Source organism: Melozone crissalis, unplaced genomic scaffold (assembly GCF_028551555.1).
Source record: "Melozone crissalis strain CALT ecotype California unplaced genomic scaffold, PUWL_Pcris_2 ptg000014l_1, whole genome shotgun sequence".
Taxonomy (NCBI): domain Eukaryota; kingdom Metazoa; phylum Chordata; class Aves; order Passeriformes; family Passerellidae; genus Melozone; species Melozone crissalis.
The window spans coordinates 12,506,825-12,534,670 of NW_026535792.1; the positions used below are offsets into that span (position 1 = coordinate 12,506,825).

The following is a 27,846-nucleotide window of genomic DNA, read 5'->3' on the forward strand; positions in this document are numbered from 1 at the left end:
TATTGGTGCGCTTAAATTTTGATCATTATCCTTTATTATGTTACTTGTAATCCTAAAAGCCTATGATTGTGTCCAGATATTTGGCAAGGATTGTACCTGGATATACAGGGATTCCTCTTCTAAGGTTAATGGATTAATTGGATGGCACCGTATGACTAGTAGATGGTTTGCAGTGAAACTGCTGTGCAGTTTTTAATTTGTGAACTCCACTTCCTTCTCCTTCTGTGCCCATCCTTTAAACAAATTGCCTTTTTGAACATTAGCAGTGTTGCTGGAGTAGCCTATCTATTCTCACCCCTAAGGTGACAATGGATTAGCAATAACACTGCCTTTTGGAGTGGGCTGCTTACTAAAATTCTCTTCATAAAAATTAATGGAAGATATGGAAATGGTATTTTTCACAGGGAATTGCATATTCAATTTAAAAGTAGCTATCTTATGAACATGACCCAATCAGAGTATGATTACTTAAAAGCTTAGAGCATTAGACCCTTTATTTTCCATACAGTCAAAAGATTTTTGAAATGACCACACTGTACCAAGGTATGTATTTCTTACATTAATACATTTAATACCCTAAAAGCAAAAAACACACATAGGTAATCCTTCTACTTTGTCCTATAAATATGTACAAGGACATTCTCCAAGGATGAAAAGGCAAAATCTCATCAGGGACTACTTCAAATACAAGCTCATGTCGGTAAGAGCAAGAAGGAAATTTAAATGATCAGGAGCAGACTGTTTGCAGTAGTTGTGTTACATTATGCATGATTCTTGGCTGCACAGGATTTAATTAATGATTTCCAGTTACATGGCTAAGATTTGTAGCGAATTAGTGTTTAGGGCAGCAAACTAACATCTCACACCATAATTTTGTGATTTTTCCCAAACACCAGTTACTAGGGGTTGCTGTCTCCTTTGTTATTTTGTAGCTGAAAATCAGTTTAGTATATATGGACAATAATTGTGGGCTCTGTTAGAGAAGCATGAATTTAGATTAATTTCAAGGCAGTTATTCTCCTGATGCAACTTAGAACAAAATCTGGACTTTGCTATTCTCTGAATTAATGAGCAATATCTGTTGCTATGTGTAAATATCAGAAAGGGGCTTGTTGAACTGTCAGGTGATACATAGTTATATTGGTAATGAATGTGGATCATCTGCTGCAGTTACCACAAAGCAGACAGGTTTGGGAAACAGGCTGTCCACTTTCAGCATCACTGAATGTATCTCCAGAAAACAAATATGACACTCCCTCAAATGAATAGATAGCAAGAATCTGTGAAGTACTTAATGGGTAAAAGATGACTGCTGCCAAATACTGCACCTTCACCTACACTCAGCCCTATTCTTCAGGCCATCAGCAAGACCTACCTGTAAATGAACAAAAGAGCCTGTAGCCTCCCCTTTGGGACAGGTAATAAATAGGCAAGACAGACACCACAGGCACTTCCAGGAAGCTGGACATCTAAGGAGGTGAATGACAACTGTCTCTGTGCTCCAGAGGCTGTGTGAGACCACATGCGCAAAGAACTAAAAAGCATGGGTCCAAAAAAGGTGACTGATCTGCCTTGCCAGGTAAGACTTTGTACAAGATCACATTCTTCTTGGAGTTAGGAGGATAAAGAGACAAGGAGTAGCACAAGTGTGAGCTTTTTCATGAGCTCTTCGATGCATTCAAGTTTCGTGAATATGTGAGGCAAAAATCATCTAGATGGAGAAGTGGCAGGATATTTTAAATATTTTAAAATGTCACACTTACTGCACTTTGCTTAAATAAGGTTGGTCTAATGTAACAGGAAGATGCTGCTCAATGCTGCCAAACTGAAAAGTCTCTAATCAGTTTTGGTATTGCTCACTTTCAGTGTAGGACTCAAGCCTCCAGAGGTATTAGGTTAAAAAAAAAAAAAAAAAAAAAGAAGAAAATTTTTGTTTATGTACTGCTTTCACTTGTTTTTTAAGTGTTAGCCTTTTTGGGTGTTGAGCCTTTATTCCTCAGGAAGAATGTCTGATCATTAGCTTTTTGTTACTTCTGAAAATAAACATTTCTATTGCTTTTTTATTGCACCTTGTCAAAAGTATCTGGAATACCTTTATTTAGGTGTTCTGGAACTTAAGTTTACTAGGGTGTTGTTTATATATGCACATCTATATTCCAATTCACATATAGAAAAGGTAGGTATACACTGACTATTGGGAAATTATCCAGTCCTCCACTAGAAACTGCAAACGGAAGTGTCCTACCAGTCTGCTGCAGATACTTCAAACTGTATTGCTGGAATTCTTCTCTTTTACTGGTTGATTTGTTTCTGTTTCTATTTCCTTTCAACTACCAACTTGTCTGCACATTCAGAGGTGAATCAAGGGTCAGTCATATATATCCTTGTTCATATGGAAGGATAAAAACAAATTTAGTGTTTCAGGACACAAAACTGCCAGTTCAGGAGATCACTGAAGGTTGCACTCCAGCTTGTAAGATGAGTGAAGTGGAAATGCCAAAAGGGCTCCTGCACAAAAAAGGTACAAATGTGCAGCAGGACCTTGACTGCAGTTTCAAAAGCACTGTGCAATGGCTGTAGCATAATTAACAGAAAGCACAGCAGTCTTGTAAAATAAATCACAGAATGCTCACTCTCTTCTTCACCTCTGTGTTGACTAGGTGCACTTTTATAAAAAGCAATAGAGCTGCTCTTGATTTAGCACAATCTGAGTTTGGCCAAGGTGACCGAGATGAAGCAAGCAGTGTAGAAATTCTAATGGATATGGGAAAAAGACAAAAACAGATACTGTAACAGTAGGATGACTTTCCATAAGTATGTTCAGAAGAACAGAAGATAAGTTCACTTATAACGGGCACTCAGGAATCTGCATAATATTTTCCAAAATAACCCAAGTAAAATCTGAGCTTCAAAACAGAGCTTCTTATTCCATTGATTTGAGACTGCACAGCTGTAGCACCACAGCATAACTGCTTTCAATTGTTAATTAAATACAGAACCCACTGAAACTCACAGGCACCCCAGTCTTTGCACATCTTTTATCAGAAATGACAAATGCAGGTGAACCTCTAGCCATAAACTGCTCCCGCAACCCAAAGCTTTTTCCACAGGATAATAGCCTACCTCTTGCAAGAGAGCTCCACACTTTTACACTGCTACAGAATTGCAAGAACTCTTGTGGCAGTCTGTGAAAAAACACCTACTGCGCATATGGCCTGTTGCACTTCAAGAGGGTGCAAACAGATCCACAGCTGTGTTAGGCATTAGTACCTAGGAGTATTAACTTAGTTAGAGACCCTATTTTTCTTAGAAAATATGAAAGGCTAAAACTAGATTTAAATAAGTGTTACAATGGGAAATGGTAAATTCAGTAGTATTTACCAGTAGTATCAGTAGTATTTACCATACTGTATTGTTATGAAAAACATTACCTCTATCTACTTGACACTTTCACAGTTGCATACGCCTGCTGCCACCTCAGGTTCCATTCCCAGGGAATTACTCATTCAGAGCTACAGGAAAGTGAAAATGTGGTTTAGAAGAACAAATTACTTGATTTGTTTCAGCTCATGAAGACAGCAACAGAGTGTAAATGAATAGGTAGGGCTCACTTTCCTTCTTGTCTTATTTTTTATTCTAATAATGTCACCTCCTAAAAAACTGATTTTTTAAATTGGTTACTTTTAGACTACACCCTTTTTTGGATACATATGTTCTGCATAATATTAAAGGCTGGAATAGGATCCAGGGTTAACTCACATATGGCAGCACATGGCCATGTTTCTAGAAGATGCAGAGGGAACACTGAGAACTCTCCACACAGCTCACCTGTACTAAAAATAGGTTACTTGTTTGGGAGCACAGTGTGTATGTAGAAGCAAACAAATATGATACATAAAATTACAGAATACTTGCAAGATACAGACATTACTTATGAACAAGAGAAACGCTGCACTTCAAACACAGGGCAAAATCCTGCATTTCATTAATACCAAATGGCTTTAACTTTCAGTTTAAAACAAACCAACCACAAAAACCCTAAACGTGCCATCAAAACTGCAATGAGTACAAGACTGTTTTTAAAGCTAAGGAATCTGTTAAAAGGACTCCTGCACCCTGTTACAACTCTCCCCACAACAATCAGACTTTCATCTTACCATAGTTAGAAGAAAACACTTCATTCCAACCAAATGTTATGCACACCTTGACATCTTACTAGTATACACTTTTTCTCTCCTACAAGAAATATCAAAAGAAGAGGGCTAATAACCTTACTGAATACTAAGGAGTGACAGAGCTGCATTTACAAAGGTGATTGACTACAGGTATTTGAAATGCTAGAAATACAGTATTTGCAACAATTTGAGTATCTACACAAATACAGACCTTCGGGGGTTTTTTAATATAACCTTATCACTACTTTTTCATTGCAATTTTCTTCATTTATGTGCATATGATTGGTCATATTTAAGATAGGTACAAATATTATTTAAAGAATTTATTTTACAGCAACATTTAAGAAACCATAAATTTACGTCAGTATTACTAGAGGAAATCCATTTCTATGAAAGCTGTATATTTGCAATGCATTGTTGAAGTATATATTGCATTAATACTTCACTGTGCTTCTAAGCGTTAATATAGGTTATTTGTTTATTACTACGTCAAGGTTATTCATCATATGCAGTGTCAGAAAGCACAAGCTGACATCTCATATTGTCTGCTTCAAGGGCAAGACCAATGTGACCTTTGGCTCCTTCTTTTAAAAAGGATGAAATCATTCCAGAGGGATAATGCTGAACTGCACAGCTCCCTTCAAGAATCAATCTGCCATTTATGGTTTCCAATTTTCCATACTGTAGTATGGCTTGTTAAGATCTCATGGCTAATTTTCTCTTCAAAGTTTAGTGTTCTAAAATTCTCCACATATCTTTCTTACTGCACTGTCACTTATGTTTACTATTTTAATCATCACAGAATTAAAATTTCAGATCATCAGTTCTTTTTAATTTTGCTAGGGTGCTTCTGGATTCTGTCTGGACTAAAATCAGGCTGACCAGTGACTTCCTAGATCTAGATCACACCTTGAATCAAAAATATTTTAGATTCAATGGATTTTTTCTTTCTAGATTCTGTTAAAATCTCCAAGAAAAAGTCTTCATATTTATTGACTTTTCTTGCTTTACCATGCTTCTAAGCTCTCCTATATTCAACTGACACAGGTGTGCAAGTGATGGTAGAAGATACAGTTACCAGTGAAAACCCATCAGAAATAGAAATAGCTAATAAGTAACTGTGCAGAAATTTGGGAGGGATAAAAATGTGAGGTCATCTGTTAACTATGGAGCTCTGCCTTCAGCTGCCTCTGTACCACGCCAGGGGAAAGCAGATGCACAATCAAATCATGAGCTAGATGTGAAGCTACGTGTATTATTTCACAAGGATGACAAGATGCCTCCAGGATCTTGAAACATATTTGAACAGGCAACTCTTCCAACTTCATCAACCTCAAAGTGAGTACATTTTTGGAGAGAGAGGGATGAGATTAACATGTGTTGGTAATTTTATTATCTGTGCGTGATACTGATTTCACTATAAAATTCAACCAAGGAGAATGCAGCATTCTTTGACCTAGCTGATAAAAGGTCAGAAAGCAATTTTGAATAATAAATGAGACCTGCTGACCTCATGACCCAAGTCTGGCAGGGTCAGCAGCAGCCCTCTCACCAGATGCTGATGGCAGATATACAAACGCAGACAGCTCAACTAATGAGCTTCCCGGATAAAGGTTTTAGATCCAGTGACATTTAAGTGCTATGCAGTATATAAAATAAACTTACAAATAATCTGTGCCATAAAAAATTAAAGTGATATTTACAGTGAGGTGCAATATGACATACTTTGTAATCTTCACTACAATGATTATTTTACTGCTTCTCCTAGGTGGCCATTAACCAGAAAATATAATACCTGACTAACACTTCCTCTAAGGTCTTTTCACGCTTATATGGTTCCCATTCAGTGGATGTACTTCGAAAAGACAGACTTTGATAGTACATTTTCTTGGCACCTCATTCAATAAAAGTCAACAAAAATTACTTTTAAGACAAGTTTGAATTTATTTTATTTAAATTCAAACCAACATATTTCTCCCTAGTGAGTAAAGGCAGGCTTAGGGTATTGTAAGACCAAGAACTATTTTCTTCTCATTGCTTCATGAACACTTCCACACAGAAATGAGTTACACAGTACATGGTTTCTGGAGAGGGAAGTGTGCTAAAATTCATTCTCTCCCCTACCTTATATTTCACTCTGCAAATGTCTTATTCCATTCCAGAGCTCAGAAACCCTGAGTTTCAACATCACCCTGGGTGCTGGGTCTGAGTTCCATGAGCTATCATCTCATTCCTCAGGTATATAACCACTGCTTTTTTGAATTTGTAGGAATATAACTATATATTTATGTTCTGCATGAACTAGCAGTCTAAAGCCAAATTTCTAAATATCATTTTTGAGAACTGATTTGTAAGGAAAGATAATTGATTAGGTTCTCTTCATCAGCAAATAATTCACCATGAATACAATTAACTACAGCAACCACAAAAATTAGTTTTTCTGTCTTTTTAAAGTCACTATTATTAATTATATGGAAGATGTCTTTTAGCCACTTACTGAAGTCTAGAGACTACATTCTGTAGCATTAAAAATGCTACAGAAAAATTATTGTGCTCTATTCAATTCTGTGTTCCTTTGCATAACTAATTTTAACTTATACAACTGGTGTTTAAAAGTCAGAAAAATTAAAATACTAGCTGGAGATGGAGGAAAAATACTGTCCCATTTCATTGAAGAGGAATCTGAGACACTAGATTACATGAAGAAATATTTTCTTTTAAACTTTCTAAAGTTTCAGCCTTTCAATTTAATTGCATTCCTGCATGGTCTTGAATTGTGAAAAAGGATAAAGAATGATTAGCTGATATGATTTTGTCAAACAATATGTATACTTCTACAATATTATTTCCCATTTATCTCCTCTTTCAGCTAACCAGCTTTTAAAATTACATTTATATTGTTAATTTTTCTTGCCTGTATCTAAGGTGTCCTCTATTTAGGCCATAGCTTTTCAGAGTCAGTAAAAAAGAACATGAGCTCTCCAAAAGGCCTCCCAATCAATGTACACAATAAATTTGTAATATCTGCAGTGTTATTTACATTCTTCTTATATCTTCACTGTACATCAGCTCTTCTGAGTGCCACTGTACAACTTTTGACTGAAATGTTACCCCTGACATTTATAGATGGAATTTACCTACCCAGTGGTGACTGGCATACCACTAGGGAGAGAGCATCTGTATCCTTCTGATCCAGGGGCTGCCAGGAGCCATTCAGATCTTTTTAATCAGTGCTGATTAAGACAAGTCAGATGACTACCCTGAAATTTATCACCGCTTCTAAAGACCTTGTAGCTGCCAGTAGCTTGGGTAGCTCGCGCAAGGGATTGTCTTGGCCACTCGCCTTTCCTCTGCACTTGTGAGGACTTTGTAAGGGGAATTACACACTGTCTCTACATAATCTAACCCAATTTTTCACTGCGTCAAGTGTGTGCTCAGAATACAATTTTGGGACTTCAGTACTTTGTGCAGATACCAATTAAACTCATTGTTAGTGAACCCAGCTTCCAAATCTTAGTGCGTTCATTTAGGGGACCAGTAACAGTAACCAGCTCCTGCACTCTCAGCCTGCATGCAATTGAAATAGAATTTGATTATAAACATATTAAATTATAAAAGTTGCTCAAAAATCTGCCTGCAGCTTTGCCTCATGTATTTAAAAGAGCAGTAGCTTCCACTACCAAGAAAGATTTTCTTACTGCATCTAGTGCATCAGTAAAATGTACTCAGTCTTGATGCTTCGATTTCTGTCTTGCCACTAGACAATTACGTGTATTGTAAGTCTGCTAGATTTCCTTTAAACATTACATTAAATTTGCCTTAAAATGGCTTCTCCATTTCATAACTATAAGAGTACAAGGAATTTTGGAAGTCAAGAGTTGTTCACAGTAGCTTCATACCAATTTTCCCAGAACAAGACACTACAAAGCTGTGCATCAGCAGAACCTTCTGCCTAGCAGAGTAAATCTTTCATTACATAAATCAGCTGGACTTATGTTAATTATTTACTGGTGAAATAGTGCAAAGCAGAACAGTGCAATCTGGAATTAGATTCAGGGTTTGGAGATACATCTCTTAATGAACACCTGAAAATGTAATCAAAGAGAGAGAGAAGGACTCATGAGATCCATGCAGTGGGATCATCTATGAGCAGAAATTCCATTTAGCTTTGCTCAGCAAGAGTAAACAAATGCAAATAATAGAGTTGATCTCACTACAGGCTTGCAAGGACATATGTATGGAAAGGAGAATCAGAAAAATTACTGTACCCAACTGGTACTATAATAACAGGAAACTGTTCTCTTTCAGAAAACCATCCCAGACAGGTAGTACCCACTAAAACTGTTAAACCAATCTAGCTGTGTTTTGATGTACCCTTTGCCCCTGCACCACTGTAGTGACATCTAATGCATGATGGGCTGCTCTTTTCCACTGCTTGTCCTGCTTTTCATGCAATACAACACCACCATCCCATTTTATTTTTTATTCTGCACATTTATGTTGTGACTACATCCACCAACGGATCCATTTTACCACTGTACTCTAAATGAAGAATGTGTAAATTAGTTCTGTTCACTAAAAATCAACATGCTTTTCAGTGTGTACAATATTTATTCTTTTTAACCTGGAATAGCTTATTCCCAAAAGCAATTAACATGCCTTATGCTCTTTCCTCTCCTCCTCCTAAAATCACTACAAAGAAAACTAGAAATTAGATTTTCATCTTGGTATGTTTTATCCAAATACAGGCCAAAAATCAAAGCCCTGGCTGCCAGAACTCTAGCAAAATTATGCTTGAGAGGAGTCCCGTTCACTTAGAGCAGCTTCTGCTGTGGCTTTCATTTTCTTTTAAGTAATTACATATGTCACTTTTCCTTGAAAAGATTGTTTTATTTTGATTCTGAATGTGTACTACAGTTTTGCAACCTGAATGAACTAATCAGTTGTGAATTTTCAAAGTAGAACTTGTACATTATCACAGTAATAAACATACTGTAATAATTTTTCTTTTTTTAATTTCAAAGAAACAGTTTCTCTGCATATAAGTTCCAAGATGTCTAACAACCCAAAACGTAAAGCTTTTACTTGTATTCTGGTTTAGGGACATTAATTACTATGAGAGATTTTATAAACATTTTGTCATAAGTCATCATATTTTCTCAGTTCTTACACTGCACTAAATTTTTAGTCTTCTCTTTTGAATTTCACTTAGGACTAACTCACATACATACTGGTCTTCATACATCTAAAAAAGTATTAGAGTTTTATACTTCTTGTTCATACAGATTCCCTTTAATTTTATTCTTTATACTAGGCAGCTTATTCACTGAGTAAAATCTAGTTTTCTAGGAGTCCATTGTATGTAGGGAAGCTTTCAAATATTACCATGGCCACAGGATAATTGAAAAATAAAGATAATCAGAGCCTCTGGAATGAATAATAATGGGTAAAAAAAAAATGTTTCTGATGAAAACAATTAGTTACAAGCACTACGAGTTGAAATTCAGTTCAGTGTTAAAGAGACAGTTTAGAAGCACATGGTACATTTATCACAGCTCCACAGACAAGTTATTGAGCTGTCTGTGAAAAACAGAGCCAAACAGGAAAGCTTTCAGCAGAAAGCAGTGGTTGAGGTCCTTGATTGATAGAGTTAGATGATGCAAAGCTGTCTGATGGCCTTTCTGCAAAATAAAGTGAAGGAACTCAAGGTCTTTCATGACGATCTCTGACCACAGATGAACAGCTACTTTATTACAGCACAGATTGAGGTTGCACCTTAGTCCATATTCTGCCACTTTTGGATGCACACGGTTAACTTTACCAACAATCCACTGTGTTTAACATAAGTGTCTGCCATCTTTATACCATTTTAAAAGGGCAGCAGATTGCAGTAGTTAGAAGCTTAACCTCTTTTCTGTTTAACTGTGGTGATTGAAAAAATATAATCAGTTTCATCACAGGGTTCTTATTGCAGTGATAGGGCTGATTGTTCAGGGGGAAGTGCTTCATTTAAAAGATAGAGATAAATCCCTGCTATGTGTAAGAGCCAAAATCTACTCATGCTTCCTCCCTCAGAAAGGAACTAATTTACTTTTTCCAAAATGTAAATCCTATCTTCCTAAAGATTTGGCGGTGATTCCAATCTTCACTGATGTGATGCTACAGATATCATAGAACACGTCCTTGCAAAGCCTGAGAACAATTATAGCACATTTGCTTTCAGCAGAAACTGAATACTTATCTCCATGATTGTGATGTTTAACAAAAAATTTTTTAGAAAAAGATACTACACTACCTGACCAATATAAAGTACTTACAATCACCCAAACAACTCTGACTTGGGGGGCACAGTTCAGATAAGAGCAGTGACTTCTATTCACAGTAGAAATTGAGGATATTTTGTCTGGGGTTCTCACAGCTGCCTGTGATTCACACTGGCTAAGGCTGCACTGCCTGCTTCATTTTGAAGTACAACCTAGAGACAAATACTATGACCCAGTCACTTGTACACTTACCACACTGACTGACACTTCTGATTTTAGAAAAACAAAAAATTCCACAAAGAACTTTTGAGTACAGGGGTTTAACTGTGGGCTATATTCTAGTTAAAGTTTCTATTAGCTTAATTAGCTAATGGGGTCGCCAAAGCAACTTTCCAGAAGTTACTCTCATTCACTCTCTTCAAATGTCCTTTGAAGAAAGATATGTTCCCAGATATTTAAAGTCCTTTCTCCTTAATTATAGGTCTCTTTCCCTCATTGAAAAGGCCAAAGTAGAGTCCTGGACTAAACAATTGCTGTAGGCTTCTTCCAAATGAACTATCCCAGTCTAGTGCAATTTATATTTGAAATGCTTCAATTCATCCTCGCATTCATTTGTAACTTTGTTCTAGGTTTACTCTCTCAGCTCTAGTGCTCCACTGTGAGCATCCTCAGAGCAGAACAAGTTACATTAAAGCAGTAAACATCTCTCCCCAGGAAGTGTCTCAGTAAAGAACCAAAGTGTCATTGATGGCAAAAACCTCAGTTCTAACAAGGACAGGTTCATATATTCAGACACTGTCTACAAGAACTATTCAGTTTTCTAACATTTTCTGTCCTGCAGTGATGAGTCTTGCTAATACCAACACATCTACTCCCCATGTCTTTGACATCCTTGGTTTTAAAGTCAGTGTTAATCACTACTCCCCAAACTCTTTTCCTCAGAATAGCTTTTTCTTTCCATTACCTTAGTTTAATATTTACTTTAGAGGCTGCTGCCTAAATTGTCTGGATATGGAATTCAGGGTGTCATCCATCAAAGGACTGACAAGACGAAGTCTGCCCTGAAATTCTGACTTTTGAATTCACAGAACTGCCTAGCTCCTTTTTCATGGTTGAAGTGGTATACAGATACTATGACCTATGTACTCAGCTTTCAAGTCAGTTATTTTACCATTTTTACAATACCATACACGAGTAGTAGTTTTAAATTTTAACATTTTAAACACCTCACTTGATGTTATTTGGTTGGATCTATTCTGAGTGCTGAAACAAATGCTGCAAGTCTTACAGGATTTTTACGCAAAATGAGAGAGCATTATCTAAGCTTTTCCTCCTGTATCATATAAAAGACTCCTGAGCACAGTGCCACCTAAAACTTCCTAAAAAGCAAGACACTCTCAATTTCCTAGGTTTGATACTGGTCCAACAGAGTTGAGGAAAATAAAAACAACACTGAGTGCTGTCAGTAGAGACAGGCACTGGGGAATAAAAAAATATTTCGGTCTTAAACTTTAAACTGATGTTACGTGTTTCTACCCACAGAACTGTAAACAACTTCTAAAGCATTTAAGATGATCTCAGCATAGTCTTTCTCTCTGATTAACATTAAACACGTTTTGACATACTAGAGGCTGAACTATGAAAAGGATTGCTTTACTATACCTGGGTTGCGGAAGTTCAATCTTGAAATAAAAAACCCTTTAAAAACAAAACACTATGTCTGATTCATATAAATAAAGGTGTTTTAAAAACATGTATTGACTTTTCCATGTTATTAAGCTTTTTAGATGAATCCAGTTGTTAAATGGTTGTTCTAGTAACTGGCCTGTCATCTGGAAATGTTCTTAGATTGTTTTTTTGACACAATGTCCCTGCAGAAAGTTGGGCAGTGTGACACAGAGAGCACAGGTTTGCCTATCACACTGATTACTTGATGTAATAGTAAGCAAGCTTAAGTGAACTGTGTGTCTTCAATCTTTCCAATCACTTAGGGATGGGCACCAGAGGATACCATCCATCATCCATGGCCTGAAACATATGGTGCATCAGCAATCTTAGGCTGACCTAAATGATAGTAAAAGCTGCTATGCTGTTCACAATAAGGAATTGTTGTCCACTGAATTACAGGATTGTGATTAGATTGCTAACATGGCCAACTTGATGTATAAGTGAAGTGTCCAGGAAAGATATTCCCTAGGATCCTTTGAAGATTAATTTATACCCTTGAAATGTGCACCAATCACAGAATGAAAAAATATGTCAAGGTATTTTTCTTGTGAACAAAAAAAGCACTGCAGTGGTAACAGCTATTAATTTATTTTTGGCAGTTTTAGCTAACAGAATTCAATAAACAAGGTTCTTAAAGGTTTTTGTTTTGTTGCAAGGTTTTTACTGCTTCACTCCTAAAAGCATGGAGTTTTACAACAATATCTTTTATAAGGGGTCAGTTCCCCTCACATTCTACTCTAAAACCTCAAAGAATTGTAAGTATTACACAAAGGCAGCAAGAAAAAGACTGAAAATTCTTCATTTTTTATTATTGTATTACTATGTAATGGGCATGTAAATACACTGCAATATTATGTACCTATTTTTAAGCTAAAAAACATACACACTTGACCACTGATCCCAAAATTATCAATTTTGTCTCTCCATAAATTAGATTATGCTTGTCATGTTATTCATTCATCATTTTAGGAAAAAATAACCCACATCACAGAGCCAAGGCTTCAACTGCATTATCAACTTTGGTGTGACTCAGGGCAGGGGGCAACAAGGAAAGAGGAAGTTATTTTTCTAGAGTAGCTCTATCCCTTAAATCCACTTTAATTAGTAAAACAGAGATAGTGAAAAGCACATTTTAGGAAGCACAGGTAAAGAGTGAAAAAGAACATTATCCTTTAGGAGATATGAGCTGTATTAGAACGTAACTAAAAACCAACATACATTTGTGCTGACCATCCAAGACCATTCAAAAACCAACTTAGTCCAGGCTGAAGTACATTACTCCCTTCTAGGACACTGAACTTTAAAGAAATTGTTTTGCAAATATGTCTACCATATGCAATTATAATGAGAAGACTGGAAAAAATGTTCTTTTCTGTCCCATCTTCCAGTCTATTTTTTTTTTTTTTTTGGTGACTTGCTTTGCTTTTCCTGGAACATGTGAGGCAGATGTGCCTGCTGTGCCTGTTAGCTCACACCTTCTGCTGGTGCATTTACTTTATTTCTAATGTGCTTGTAACCAGTGTAAGTCCTTAACCATGTACAAGTTCTATTTTAAAACATTCCTAACCACGTAACTAAAACATGAAATTTCATTACATAAAAGCACAGGTTTAAAGTCATGGGCTTTTTTTTTACTATTCCCCAATATAATCTGCTGACAGAAGTGTAATTCATATAATACACTATATATCACACCTTGACACAGATAACAATGGTCACTAGTGAAAGGAAGCCCTATTGAACCTTTCAAGAGGACATACTAATTAAATAATAAATTTCTTCCTGTGCATTGAGAATGACCTTAATCTGCTAAAAATATCTGAGACACACCTATTAGAACAATTTGCCTAAAATACCAAAATGCTACTTTTCACTTAAAACACAAGCTAGGACCAGTGACTACTTAACTTACATTAAAAAAAAAGATTGTATTTTCAGTCAAGACAAAGACTTATGTTCATGTTCAAGCATTAAACTTGACAGTTTGGTGAGATGCAAAACCCTGACAGCACTTAATGTCCAAAAGAAACAGAATAATTTTTAGCATTACCATATTATTAGTACATTAAATTAAGCTTGCATGCTTTAATTATGTCAGATAGGTTTTGCTTCTCTCTTTTTACACTTCTGCAGAGAAAAAGAAAGGAAAAAAGAAATCCAAAACCTATTCAGATAAATGAGTGGTAGAGAGGAAAGAATACACAGACAAGGTACTAATTATTCTACAGGAAATACTTCCTGGATTCAGGTTCCTACTTCACCCTCTTCACTAGGCTATCTGAACATCTCCTAGTAGTGCAGCAGGTGATGTGACTAACATCCATCATAGGAGAACAATAGTGGCACCTGGTCTTTAGGGAATTAGTGATACATATCTTCAGTGTGATATAAGTTGGATTTTTCCAAGAGTAGGAAGAAAAAATTCTTCAGTTGAAATTTCCTCAGATACACCAGAAAGCTTTCTGTATTCTTTAATTCTTACTTCATTTGAATAGTCATCTTTACCAGCAATGCAACTGAAGAACTAAAACATGATGCTGAAGTAAGATAGGATACTTGGTGGGCATAACTTTGGTCCTTAAAATAAAGCATACAGGGAAACGTTAAATATGAACCAGCCATGAGAGAATGAGAGAATACTGAACAACTTAAGATTCAAAATCTGGAAGTCATTGTGTGCTGATTGGTTCCGCGCACCATGCAAATATGAATTACTATTTCTCTTAATGATGCTCATTTGCTTTGAAACAACACTGAGTTTACTTTTATATAACAAAGAGAAACAGATTCTATCTACGAGACAGGAAATAAAAAGAGATGCATTAAACCTTCTAAAAATGTGTACAGGTGCAGAAGTGCACCTAGAGATGAACACGTGGTCCATCCTGAAATTTAACAGCTCTGTTGAGAGAGATTCTAGTGGTGATGGATATATGTACCTCCAACTGGTTCAATATTTTCTTGATAAAGAATACTTTTCTTGGTAGGAAAGAAAGGCTTGTTTTGAGATATTTCCATTTTTTGTTTGCTGAGACAGGTGCCTTGATCTCATTATTAGAGACAAGCACTGTTCAGTTGTGTCAATTTGCTGTGTGCTAGCTGGGAATCTCTACTTCCATACTAATAATGACGTGTATAAATAAAGTAGTTTTACCTTTCAGCATGTTTTTCACAAAACATGTAATGAAAAATTTCCATCTTACTGAAAACTATTGGGAGTAGCTTGAAGTAATTTCTCTTTCTGCAAGTTTTTTTTTAAACAAACAAAACTATTAAAACATTTAACTTGTCTTACTGCCAGATAATATTAGTAATTCTGTTGGTTCAATATTTGCATGATTAATTTTATAATTTCATTCCAAATAAGGTAGGTGAGTCTGTTAATCTGGAATTCAAGGACAGAAACATTTCAAATATATGTAGTTATAGACCAAGTTCAGGAGGTCATTCTGTATCTCCTAAAAGTTTAAAAAATATAAGATGCAAAATTCAAAGGTACCTTGCTTCATGTATAATTAAAAAGAATCCCTTAAATAAATTGTATTCCAATTACATGACAGAAAACTAACTAAAGCATGACAAAAATTGTTCACTGCACACTGCAGATTGTTCTGCTTCTACTGCCCAGTAGAAGCCATAGGTAACTGCAGTCAAAATGTCTCAGAAAGATTTTATTCCCCCTGATAAGGAAAATTCAGACAACAGAGCCTGAAGAAAACATTGCCAAACTCTTGCAAACATTTTTCAAGCATGCCAGCAATATAATCATATATTGTTGAGAAGAGAATTTCTGCCTGGGGGTCACCCCTTTATCCATGCTGTTCTGAACCACTCCTCTCTCAGAAAGGCATCCAGCTCTACAATCTTTCTAGGGTAGAACCTGTTTAAGTCTTTCCTGCCCTATGTGTTCCCATAGTATCCTACATAAATATCGAACAGCAAAGAAATTAATAAAAATAGTATCAGGAGATTACAAAACATCAATACAGCACAGAAAAACTCTAGATGATGTCTTATAAATATGAACAAGGCATTCTAATACTGTGTTACCTATGGCTGTTAGCACAGAGCTCAGTTTCAGTTTTAATTATGGACTATACACAGCTCTACTTTTTCTCCCACCTCAGCCTGCCTCTCATATTAGGCCCATCTAGAAAATCTCTGGCTTTGCAAGAACTATTTGCACAAAAAAATTCTAGGGGAAGTGCTAGAATTTAAGTAATCTACTTTTGCTATTTTATTCACAAGATTTTACAGAGGCTGAGTGAGCAAAAAAGCACAGAGAAATAGGGAAACATCACTAAGGCCATCATTCTGTCCTCTTTATTGTCTACACTCCTTAACAGTGTGGACAATAAAGAGGACAGAGTCTGAGCAGTTAGAGATTATTACCAAATTAAAACAGCAGGACAAACTTCAAAATATAACATAACCAAGGTGAAAACCTCCAGGTTTTGCTCTTTCTACCTTTGTGAATAAAATTAACTCTGTGCTATACAGACACAAATGGATTAAAAAGGAGAGTATGACACACAAGAAATGAAAACATTACTTTATAACTTATACACTTATTTCTTATGCTATGTTCCGATGTCTTCCAGTTGTAAGGGTTTATTTGACCCATGGCTCTGTGACAAGAAATCCAAGACTCCAACAAGGAGCGGCTCCTCAAAAAAAAACCCAAACCAAAAAAACCCCAAACCCAACACAAGAAGAAAAACAAACCAAAACCAACCAGTATAAGACAGTCTTAGAGGAGACTAAGTAACAGGGAGTATTTGCAGTTCCTTCACACGTTATTTTGAAGCCCCAAGTCAGAACTGTGAAACCTAAGATGAGCATTGCACTTTACCTCACCAAATGAATTTCTAAATAAACAGAAGAGACTAAAAATGAACCAATGATAATTTTATATGTCTGTATTAACAGCTCCTCCCCTCCCAAAGTATTAATCTTTAAATAGAGCATTAGAAATTCTTTGCATTCAGTAAACACTGAAAAAGCACATAGAAATCAAAACTGACTAAAGTTTATTCCGCATTTGAATTTAGAATATATGTGATCCTTATGCCTCCTTGACCAGTGAATCCTATCTATCCTAATGTTTTGTAGGAGTCTGAGATGGCGCCTTTTGAATTTGATTTTGTGTAAAAATACACACCAAATCTGATTTCTTCTACATTAAGGAGTCCTCTGGTAAAATATATGACGCATGGAATGAAATAAGCTGTAGTTCTAGAATGAGTCTTTAAGCTTACTTCCTTTAGTACTTGACCACTAATATTAAAGACTACTGGATCAAACTACAGTTTTAATTGGATATACAGGACATGATACAGTGGTATAGTTAAACTGCAAGTTAGATGCTAAAATATGGCATTGATTTGTATTCTTTTACTGGAAATATTTGTAATATGAAACTAGGATAATATACATTATCCTAGGACAATATACTCATTTTTAATGCATATTCCGTACTGCTGTCACCAGGTTATGCCCAAAGTACATTCTTCAAATAAATGTTAGATTAATTGGTTTGCTGTTTCTCAGTCTAAAATGAGATTACAGATTAATGTAATTCACATTAATAATGATGAAATGTTGATTATACAATTCCTACACTGCTTATTGCTAATGCACACACACAAAACTGGCCTGCACATAATTTTTCAAAATAGCCTGATGTGTAATAATTTAATTGTTACATATAGAAACTTGCCCAAAAGCACAAAATACAAGTTCCACCTAAAACCTTTGTTTTATTGGATGAAATGTTTGTGCTAATAAGACCAGATTGGATAAAGAAATTTCATTTTGGAGATAATTTACTGATTCCTCAGGTTCTGTTGGAGCTTTCTGCACATTTAGTATCTCACCAGAACATAAGCAATATAAATTATATAAAAGTGTTTATAGTTGAACCGTGTCAATGCATTTATCCCCCAAAAAGTTGCTTCCCCAGCAGCCAGGCAACAGAAGTTTTCATTGAAAGCTTATATAACTTTTGTTGGCATCAGTGATCCAAATGGGTTAATGCTCCAAGTCAGGATTATCTTTTGGGTCTTTGATTGTTCAAATACAGAGTCAGAATGCATATCTGCACCAATATGAAAAGGAAGTAGGTTATAACAAGATGACAATGCGAAAGAATATATCAGAGACAGAGCAACCCTCCTCTTTGGCTGCACTTCCTTGACAAAACCTTCGGACGGCAAGCAGGCAAGGAGTTTCATCTGCTATGTAAAAAGACACAGAATTATTTCCTAAGAGCTGACATAAAAAAGTCATCTGCAACTGGACAGGTTTCTGAAAGGCTGACAATGGAAGTGTTTAAAGCCCTGTGCTGCAGGTCACTATTCCTCTCTAGCGAGCAGGAGCTGTTATATCCCGCCCTGCATTGATTTACCATTACTGAACGGATTCCTCATTTTAACAAAACGTATCGTTAGATTCTAGGTAAGTCTTTGACAATTCTTTACACTGGCCTATGGAATTCAATTGCCACCATTAATTTCACTATGGTATTTATCAGCAGAAGCTTTTTTCCTGCATGAACCAATTTATTTAATTGAATAGTTTAAAGGGCTCCAAAACCACATACAAAAGATGAGGTTATAGCTAACAGCTTTCAAATATACTTAAAAGCTTGAATCATTAGCAGTTGCTTAAACTAGGAATTTTTAAGTGCAAGCCAGAATTTATTGCAAACCAGTCTCAGTGTTGTGATTTTTTCACATTTCATTTTTTCACAAATACAGCAGGCAGTTAAAATATTATGCTATATTTAAGAATAAAGCCTATACTTTGCTGTCCTTCCACTTTTCCAGTTTTTGGCACTCCTGGAATATGCATCATTTCCTCAATTTATTAACTGAGTATTATGTTCCTAAACACATTTATTTCCCACAATTTTTTTAAAATGGTAAATAAATCCAGTTCCTCAAATTTGACAAAAAACTGAGGCACACAGTTCCAAAAGAAATGGAATGCTGTAATGCTGTTCCAGATAAGAAATTTTTGGCTCCCTATGTATTAGAAGAAACAGGCATCAAAGGATGGCACATGGGAAACTGCTTCAGTGCAGTAGCTATTGGGAAATTGCAGTACTACACACAAAATGCACCTTAACTGTGCAAATATTTTGATATTTCCGCAAAAAAAGGAAAAAAAAATCTGTAGATGACTCATTGCTGAATGCCCTGAGGATAAGCAATGAGTTACCACTGAGAAAGATACAGGTTCAGATCTACTCCAGGAGGGAATATCCAATTTCTTTGTGTCCAATCAGTGGGCTAAGGAATGACAACAGTGGTATTATCCCCACACTTCCTCTGATCAAAGAGGTTCTGCACGTGACTTGGTATGGATTAAGTATGTATGTCATAAGATCAAACACTACAAATGAAAAATGAATGCCAGCATAGTTCCCCTTAGCTTTATGCTATGTGGATATAAAAGTGGATAAATAAATTTGCAAGACCTGAAAATCACTGCCTGTGACTCACATAAGAGTAGAAACCAACCATACTGACAACCTGTTAAATGGTACTATTAACCTGAGATTATTGCTGTGTAAAAAAAGGCACGAAGGGATAAAGTCCAATATACTTTTTCAGAATTATGATGAATGTCAAAAAAATTAGGGAAAACCTAAGCTTCTTTGAAGAACTGAAGAAAACCTTGCAGAAATCAATAGTAAGATTGCTATCAATATGTTTGGAACAGGTCCAAAATTATTATCTCTGACATTAACATAAGGAAATTGCAGCTGTTTGCATTTATAATTCCTTTTAGCAACAATGGAAGAATGAACTAGGACAGAACAGAGTTAACCCTTTCTCTGGCATGCTTTACATGCACAGTTTGGGTTTTTTAAATTCCTTATGCTGGTTTCTGAAGAAATATGAGTTTGGTGACTTGGGTTTTTTCTGTTGTTGTGGTTTTTGCTTGTTTGGAGTTTTTAATTCAAATAAGTAATTCTGTCTCTACAGACCCACAGAAAGATATGGCGTTTTAAATTATTCATCAAGTGAAACTGTGGTCTATATTTAATCACCCTTAACCATGAAGTAAGGATGCAGGAGCTTCAAAGGAATAAGTACCTTCTAAAAAAAAAAAAAAGTCCCAATTATATATTATGAACTTTAAAGATTAAAACTGAATGGCAAATTCTAAAAGTTTGTATTAAAAAAAAACAAAAAACAACCTTCTATTCACTTCCATGGAAATCTGTTGAGTTAAATAAGATTAAACATCTCTAGATCTAACTTCTTAATTCCAAGTAAAGAAAAATGCAATGCAATGCAATGATGATGGCAGCCAAGATTCAGATTCTTTTACTTTGGATCAGAGGGCACAAAGCCAGTCTTGAACTATAACTTAAAAACCCAAAACAATATTTAATCTTTACCTTGATATTGCACAAGATGCCAACTACTGTACAGCTCATAAATACAGAATATTTAATAAATTATGACATATCTATTCCACTGGTCGTGGACTTACTCCTGCATGGGCTTTTAATAATTTCTGCATTTCATTTCAAGACACAAATAGTTATACTTTTTTCATATATTAGTAATCATAAAATGATTTGTTCAATTCCCTATAAACTCATCAAGTTTTACAATACATATGACAAAACCCTACAAGCCAAAACAAGAATACTTCTGCTATTACATATTGTGATAAATAATGGAACAAACATAAGTGAAAATGAGAACAAAAAGAAATCTAATATAATATTAAATACAGTGCAAAATCTCTTTCCCAGTCATTCTGTATGTTTTCTGCCTCTTTCAGACTACACTAAATTCTGAATATGTAAAAACATCCACTCTTCTTTGCAGCATGTATTTACATAGTTCAGATCATGAAGCATGAAAAATTCATAGCCGGTACAAATGTTTATGCCTGTTGTTCTCCTATCAAAGCAACTTTCTAGATGTTTTTTGAATAACCACAAATAGTTAGGTTAAGAACAAAATTACAGTAAAAACTATCTGTTACTAGACATACAAAAAAAACCCCCTTTTCAGAGAGTGGAAGTAACTCCGCTGAATTCATAACTTGTTTGAGACTTAATTAGAATTAAACATCAATTGACTTCTAAAATCATACCAGCACTTTTTATGTAACAGAAATGTTTTTTTCATCTAGTACAGAAAGTTTTGAAATAAACCCAAAGATCTAAACACATTTGGAGTTTGAAGACACATGTATTTTCAACTTTCAATTAGTTCAATTTTAACTGTAAATCTCTTGTCAAAATACTTAAATGAAATATGCCCTGAAAATTCAGGAAATTGGAAATTAGGTCCATACATGACCTTTACAGCTGGGGCTGCTTTAGTTACAATGCAGGTTGAGCCAAACCACATAAAAAAATGATTTGAAACAATATTAAATGTAAGCAAAGTATAAACTCATATATGACAATCATTGAACGTGTTTTTCATTTCAAAGTTAGAGACACCTCTTTGTATTGTGGCCTGAAGCAAGTATCACTGATCATTTTTAGTATGCTGGAACAAGGATATTGGTAACAAATTTTCATGACAGACACATACACTCAATGAGATAATAAATTAGTTTCCCAAGTGAAGGCTCACTAATAAGATTGGATCTAAAATTTAGGTCACTTAATTTTAAGACTCAGCTAATGGGCTAAAAAAAAAAAAGAGTATAACTTCATAACATAAATTCAGGTTCAATCTTTTTTATCATAAACATTAGCACCATTGTAAAGTTGCAAAGAGTAAGCTTCTTGTAAAATGAAATGATCTAATTGTAAAATGCATTTGATATCTCCTTGCATGGAGGTTATTTCTAAAAGAAAAATAAAATATTCTGTATTACATTATGAAGTTATAAAATTTGAGCAATTAATTTTTAGTGCTGTGTAAGGTCTGATGTCACTGGAAAGATAAATTTGTAAAACTTCTTTCCAATATGATTTATTGATTCTATTTCAAATACAGTGCTTCTTTTATTTGCAAATACCAGACCTATTATACAATCAAAGAAACTTTACCTTTTCTTCTTTAGTATTCAGAGGTGATGAGAGAGTGTGAAAGTCCTTTAACTCCTTGACAATCATATGAGAAAACTCCTAGCCTGATAAACGCAGAAATAGGCCATTTGGCTTGTCTCACACAGAAATAAAGTATTGTGAGCTCTACTCCCAGCTTGCTCTGCCTTCTAGAGGAAGTTCTTTTAAAATTATATACCAACAAATTTTCCACTTACAAAGAAAAGAAAATTTTCTGAGAGGGATGTTTTACAAGGTTCTATAGTGATAGAACAAGGGGGAGTATTTAAAGTGAAAGAGGATAGATTTAGCTTAAACATAAGGAAGAAATTCTTTATTGTAAATCTGTGAGGCACTGGAGCAGGTTGCCTGAAATTGTGGACGGCCCATCCTTAGGAGTGTTCAAAGCTAGACTGAACAAAGTCTTAAGCATCCTGCTTAAGTGGAAGGTGGCCCTGCCCATGTCAGGCAGTTGGAACTAGATGATTTCTAAGGTCCTTTCAAATCCAAACCACTCTATTATTTTTACTGTATTGCAAATCCCTCTCTCCTCAGTCTTTGAGAGTGTCCAAAACTTACCATTTCCATTCTCTACTATGGCCAATGGCTGTCTGTAAATTGCTGTCTTTCTCAAGGGATTAATAGTCCTCTGAACTTCTGCCAGCAGCACTGCTTGCATTGCTTCAACAATCTGTCATAAATGCAAATTATGATTGGATGATATCAGTACCTCAATTATTTATCAAAGTATTTGACAATTTTAACCAACTTGCACAAACTCTTGAGATTGTCCTGGTGAATGTCATTAGAAAAATAAGTCTTTCAGACAGTGATAATCATGTGTGTCTACATTCACACTGAGGAAAAAAAAGGTTAACTAGATGGCAATAAAATAGTGTAAGTTATCAGTCAGGACTGCTTCCCAATAAACATTCATTTTCTTTAATGTGAAATCTAGAATTATTCACCTACTGCCTCCTTGATTTCAAGGATAAACAATTACCAACAAAATATGCTAGTAAAACACAAGGTGACAACAGCCAAGAAGTACCCTCATTCTTTCTTTCTGATGTGTGCAAAAGTGCTTGATAGACTGAATAATGACCTTGTTGTCTCAGGGTGACTTTTGACTATTTTAGAATTTCTGGCATCTAATGTCTCTGATAAAATTAAAGAACATTTTGTCGTTAGGAGTGATGCTCTGTTCCTCTAGCTCATACACAATACCCCCAAATTTTTTGTCTAACACAGAGAGAAATATCATTCCTCAAACCCCTCTTATGGAAAAGAAACATCCACTGGAGTTGTGAGCAGCCTGTAAATGGCACTTGCAGTAGCTGATGTACCTCATGCAGGCATTAGGACAACGCAGTGTGGACACTGTCTGACTGAGTTAATACTACCCTTCACTCTAGCAAAGGGGTACCATAAAAACTAAGGACATTTTAAGACGTAAGGACATTTATAAAGCACATGAAGACCTTAGACAAAAGACCCCAAACCTTTGTAATTCTTAGTCTGAATTTCAGCATGGTGTACCTTCCCTGCATTTGGTATTTCCTTCAGAAAAGGAATACAATTTTTCCCATTTGGGAAGGTATTCATGCTCAAGTACAAGAAATTTCCTGAAAAATGGGGTGAATCTAAGGTTTCAACTTAAATATGAATTTAAATGAAACACAAAAACTTTAAGTTTAATATATGTTATTATAAACATTTTAAGCTTATACACTATTTATATAATAAAAAAAGCTATTAAAATTATTTGAGTTTCACATGGCTAAAAGTTGATATGCAGGATCCTTCAAACTGCCTGGAAGAGAGATTGTTTCAACTCACTAATCAAGTACTAGCCCTCAAAAATATCAATAACTGCCCTTGTAAATTCAAATCATTAAGTGGAACAAAGGCTGTGGGTGTCCTTTGTGACAAAATCCTTTATTGTAGACAAATATACCAGAGTCAGGTCCACAATGTAAAAGTTCACTGCAAGTGAACCCAGCCCTATGTGATTCAATATAGCACAAACCTTCATCTTGTTATAATAGAACTTTATTTTACAGGGGACACCAAAGGCAGTTTCCAGTTCCTCACATCTATACAGCCCTGAGCTTTGGGGATTGCAGATCCTGACTTTGCAGCAGACTCTTACAATATATCTATAATAATTAAGAAAGAGAAAGAAACACGGACACATTTTCATTGTCCTGGGGAATTTTACACAACAAAAACAATTCTTACAGAGGTACACAAAAGAGATCTGCAAAGAACCTGTCACTAATCTGGATCAGATGCTCTTTACTTGTATCACTGCTGTGCATGCCAGGCAGCATCTTAAATTAAAAAACTGTAACAAATAGCACAACACAGTCTTATTGTAGAGGCACCTGTAGACGTCTCAGCACGTTACTTGACTGTGTCTGTCTTTTGTCAAATGCCATCTGCATTTCCACATGGCTTGGTGTGGTTTCATGTTTAGTTTGGTCTTCTCGTGGAATCTTACTATAAAATTTATATACCTCATAAGAGCGTGATATTTGCAGTACTTGACAATTTCAGTGTCTTACATTTAAAGTCTTTTCAGGTGAAAAACTGTGGAGCAGCTTATTCCATACCTTATCTTTCAGCACACTAACCTCCTGTGCTAGATAAGACCAGTATCATTGTATATGCTGGTCATTTGCTAAATGCACTCAAAAATATAAATACATAGATCACACATAATCAGTTATGCTACAAACACAACTTCATAAATATAGTAAATACTTTCTGAAGACTTCCAGTGCCTGACCAGGTCAGCAAGAGATTTTATGCATTCCACATGACAATTGCAATTATTCAGGTTTGAAAAGGAAAGGAAAAAACCCTTATTGTAAGAGAAAGGGGAGAGAAAAAGAATTCAGAAGTAGTATGGAAGATGTGCAGATAGCAAGAATATAATAAACAACTGATAAGCTCAAGATGAAATGCTGGAATCAACTGAATGTGAATATTTGCAGGAACTATTTTTGTCTAACAGAACAGGGGACTATTACTGGAGCACCCCTGCACAACTCAGCTCTGGAAAATATTCTTTGCATTTGAAGTAGCAGAGAGTTGCATTCAATTTCAAAAGTAATATCATAAACTAGATTTGTAGCAGGTATTTCCCCTTTCTGGAATAAAATCCATTGTTGTCAGAGTATAACATCTTGAGTTTTGTATCCCTGAATATTAACTCACTCAAACAACAACACAACTTTATTTAAATGCATATTTCCAAAATGAAAAATGGTCTCTAGATTTCACTGCTTAGATGGTTTCACTGCTGCCTGTCAACTCTCAAAAAGTTATTTATCTCTCAAGAGTTCAGATTCTTCACTAATAATAGGGATGAGCATCATCAGACCTGAAGAACTCATAATTACATTGACTTGCAAGTTGTTCTTAAAGACTGTTGTAATAATTAAAGACTCAGGATTTTTGCTCTTCACTACAGCATTTTCAGTCCCTTCTATAATAACACATTAACAAAGGACACTGCTCTTATTCTGGCCTTTTGTTTTCCTGGAGCCAAAACCAGCATTTTTGATCTAAGTTACATGTGGTTGTTAGGGAAAAAAACTCATTCCTTAAATAAATGCTATTAATAGGAGCACTTAGATGAAAGATTAGTAGAAGAGTTACTTTGTCACATCAAAACATTTACTTTAAGGCATACTTCATACTGTAATACTAATCTGCTTTCCATAGACCTGAATGGCATGACTTATGTAATAGTTTCCCCATAAATTATAACTATTAGGTCACATTACTGATTCCAAATACTAAATTACAGCAAATGGCACTTAAGGATAACATTGCTACAACTGACACAGGCTATTTCCTACCTTTACAGATTGGTCGTTCCAACAACAAATGAGTTTCAGCAGTGAAATGCTCCCCAAGTCTGGGGAATGATATCTACTTTTACCTGAAAAACACAGATAGTTTATGAACTGACAATATATAGAGAAGCACAAAAACAGAAAAATATATTAACATCTTTAAATTTTCAGCAACATACCTGAAAAGATCTGAAAAAATGTGATTTCTTAGAACACGCTCTCATCCAAGGTAATAAACACAGTGTTCAGATAGTCTATTGCTTTAACATTTATTCTCATTCCAAATTAAATTAGTCTTGGGTTTTGGGGAGACTTTTTTTCTGTTTTTTTGTTTGTTTGTTTTTGGGTGGGTGTGTTTTGTTTTTTTTTTTAAGAACTGATATCCCATGGAGTATTCTTTCACCACAACTTTCTAAATACATTAAGAATACTTTCTGTTTTGGACTACTTACCTATGCATTCCCTATTCTGCTGTCCAGTCTGTCCTTGATGCTAAAAAACAAGTTGTTCCTAGAATCTCTGCTATCTGCAAGTCTCAGATCAGATTTTAATTTGTAAATCTGAACAACTGTATGAACTAGGAGATATGGCATATAAATTAGATTACCTTAGAATTTTTACGTCACTCAGTAAATCTATTTTTATGTTCCTGAACATTTTAGTCACCATTTCCATACGTTTCCCCTACTTATTTTCTCTTGTCATTTGATTTTATGTTCCATCTCTTTTTTCCAATATATATTTCTGCTATCACTGTAAGTTCTACAGTTGAGGTGCATATAAGGCTCAGAGAAGAAAAGGTAACTAATTTTTGATAAAGGTATTAAGGTTTACCTACATAGCACAGCATCAAGATTTGATGTAAAAGAAATTTTCAGTCTAGACATAGCTTATTCTGTAAGAAGAACACTATATTTTCCAGGTAATATGTGCTGAAAAATGTCCATATTCTGTTTAGGTTTTTATTTAAATGTTCTTTGGTTAGTTACATACAGCAAACAAACCAAGGCTGGCTTGCAAAACCAAGATTGACGAACGATGGCCTGTGGGACATTAACAGGAACAGATTACTTTATTCTGCCCTAAGCCAGAAGTCTAAAGGCATTATTGAACAGTCAGGATGGCTCTTGTATTACTAAGGCAACAGTTTGCTTGGAGGGCTGTATATATTATTGGGTGGGCACGTAATGGTGATGAGGGAGATGGGGGAAGGGGGTGAGGGCAGTGTTTGTCTTATTACATTGTTCTTTTTCTGATTGCTGGAAAGTGTCTTTAGAAACTCAACTAAACATCTTGTCATAACAGAAAAAATATCATTGATTCCAGTTAACACTTTGTTTACACATTTTTCATGATATTCACAAAAGAAACAGTAATTCAGTTTCTCTGTTTGCAGATTGAACAGCATAAAGAACAGCATTTTTTTATCATTATTGAGATTCAATTCTATATTTTATCAACAAAAAGCATGCAAAACCAGAACACTTCAAAGTTAATACTGCCAATTCACATACTTACTGCTTGGTAATTCTGCATAAAAATTGGGGCATGAAAGTGTTATGGCTTCTACATTTCGCCATTTGTCATGTACAGATTCTGGTTTCTGTGGACTTAAAGAATATGAAACTATTAAACAAAACCTGAACACACATACAAGAAATCCTATGTACTAAGGAAAGGTTGGGTTTTTATTACGGTAGGTACTCTGGTATCAATTATTATCAACCCCAATTAAGTTTCTCCTTAGAAGTCACTCACATTCTTCTGTCTACAACTTGGTATTG

General features: G+C 35.3%; 1 protein-coding gene across 1 annotated transcript in view; it reads right to left on the reverse strand.

Moving 5' to 3' along the window:
- WDR72 (WD repeat domain 72) overlaps nt 1–27,846 on the reverse strand; it is an 88,046-nt gene that overhangs the window by 15,039 nt on the left and 45,161 nt on the right. The window contains exons 15-17 of the mRNA XM_054272899.1: nt 27,581–27,672; nt 26,066–26,148; nt 22,776–22,887 (exon numbers count right to left, since the gene is read on the reverse strand). Coding sequence (XP_054128874.1) covers nt 22,776–22,887; nt 26,066–26,148; nt 27,581–27,672 — 287 coding nt within the window. The remainder of the gene's footprint in view (nt 1–22,775; nt 22,888–26,065; nt 26,149–27,580; nt 27,673–27,846) is intronic.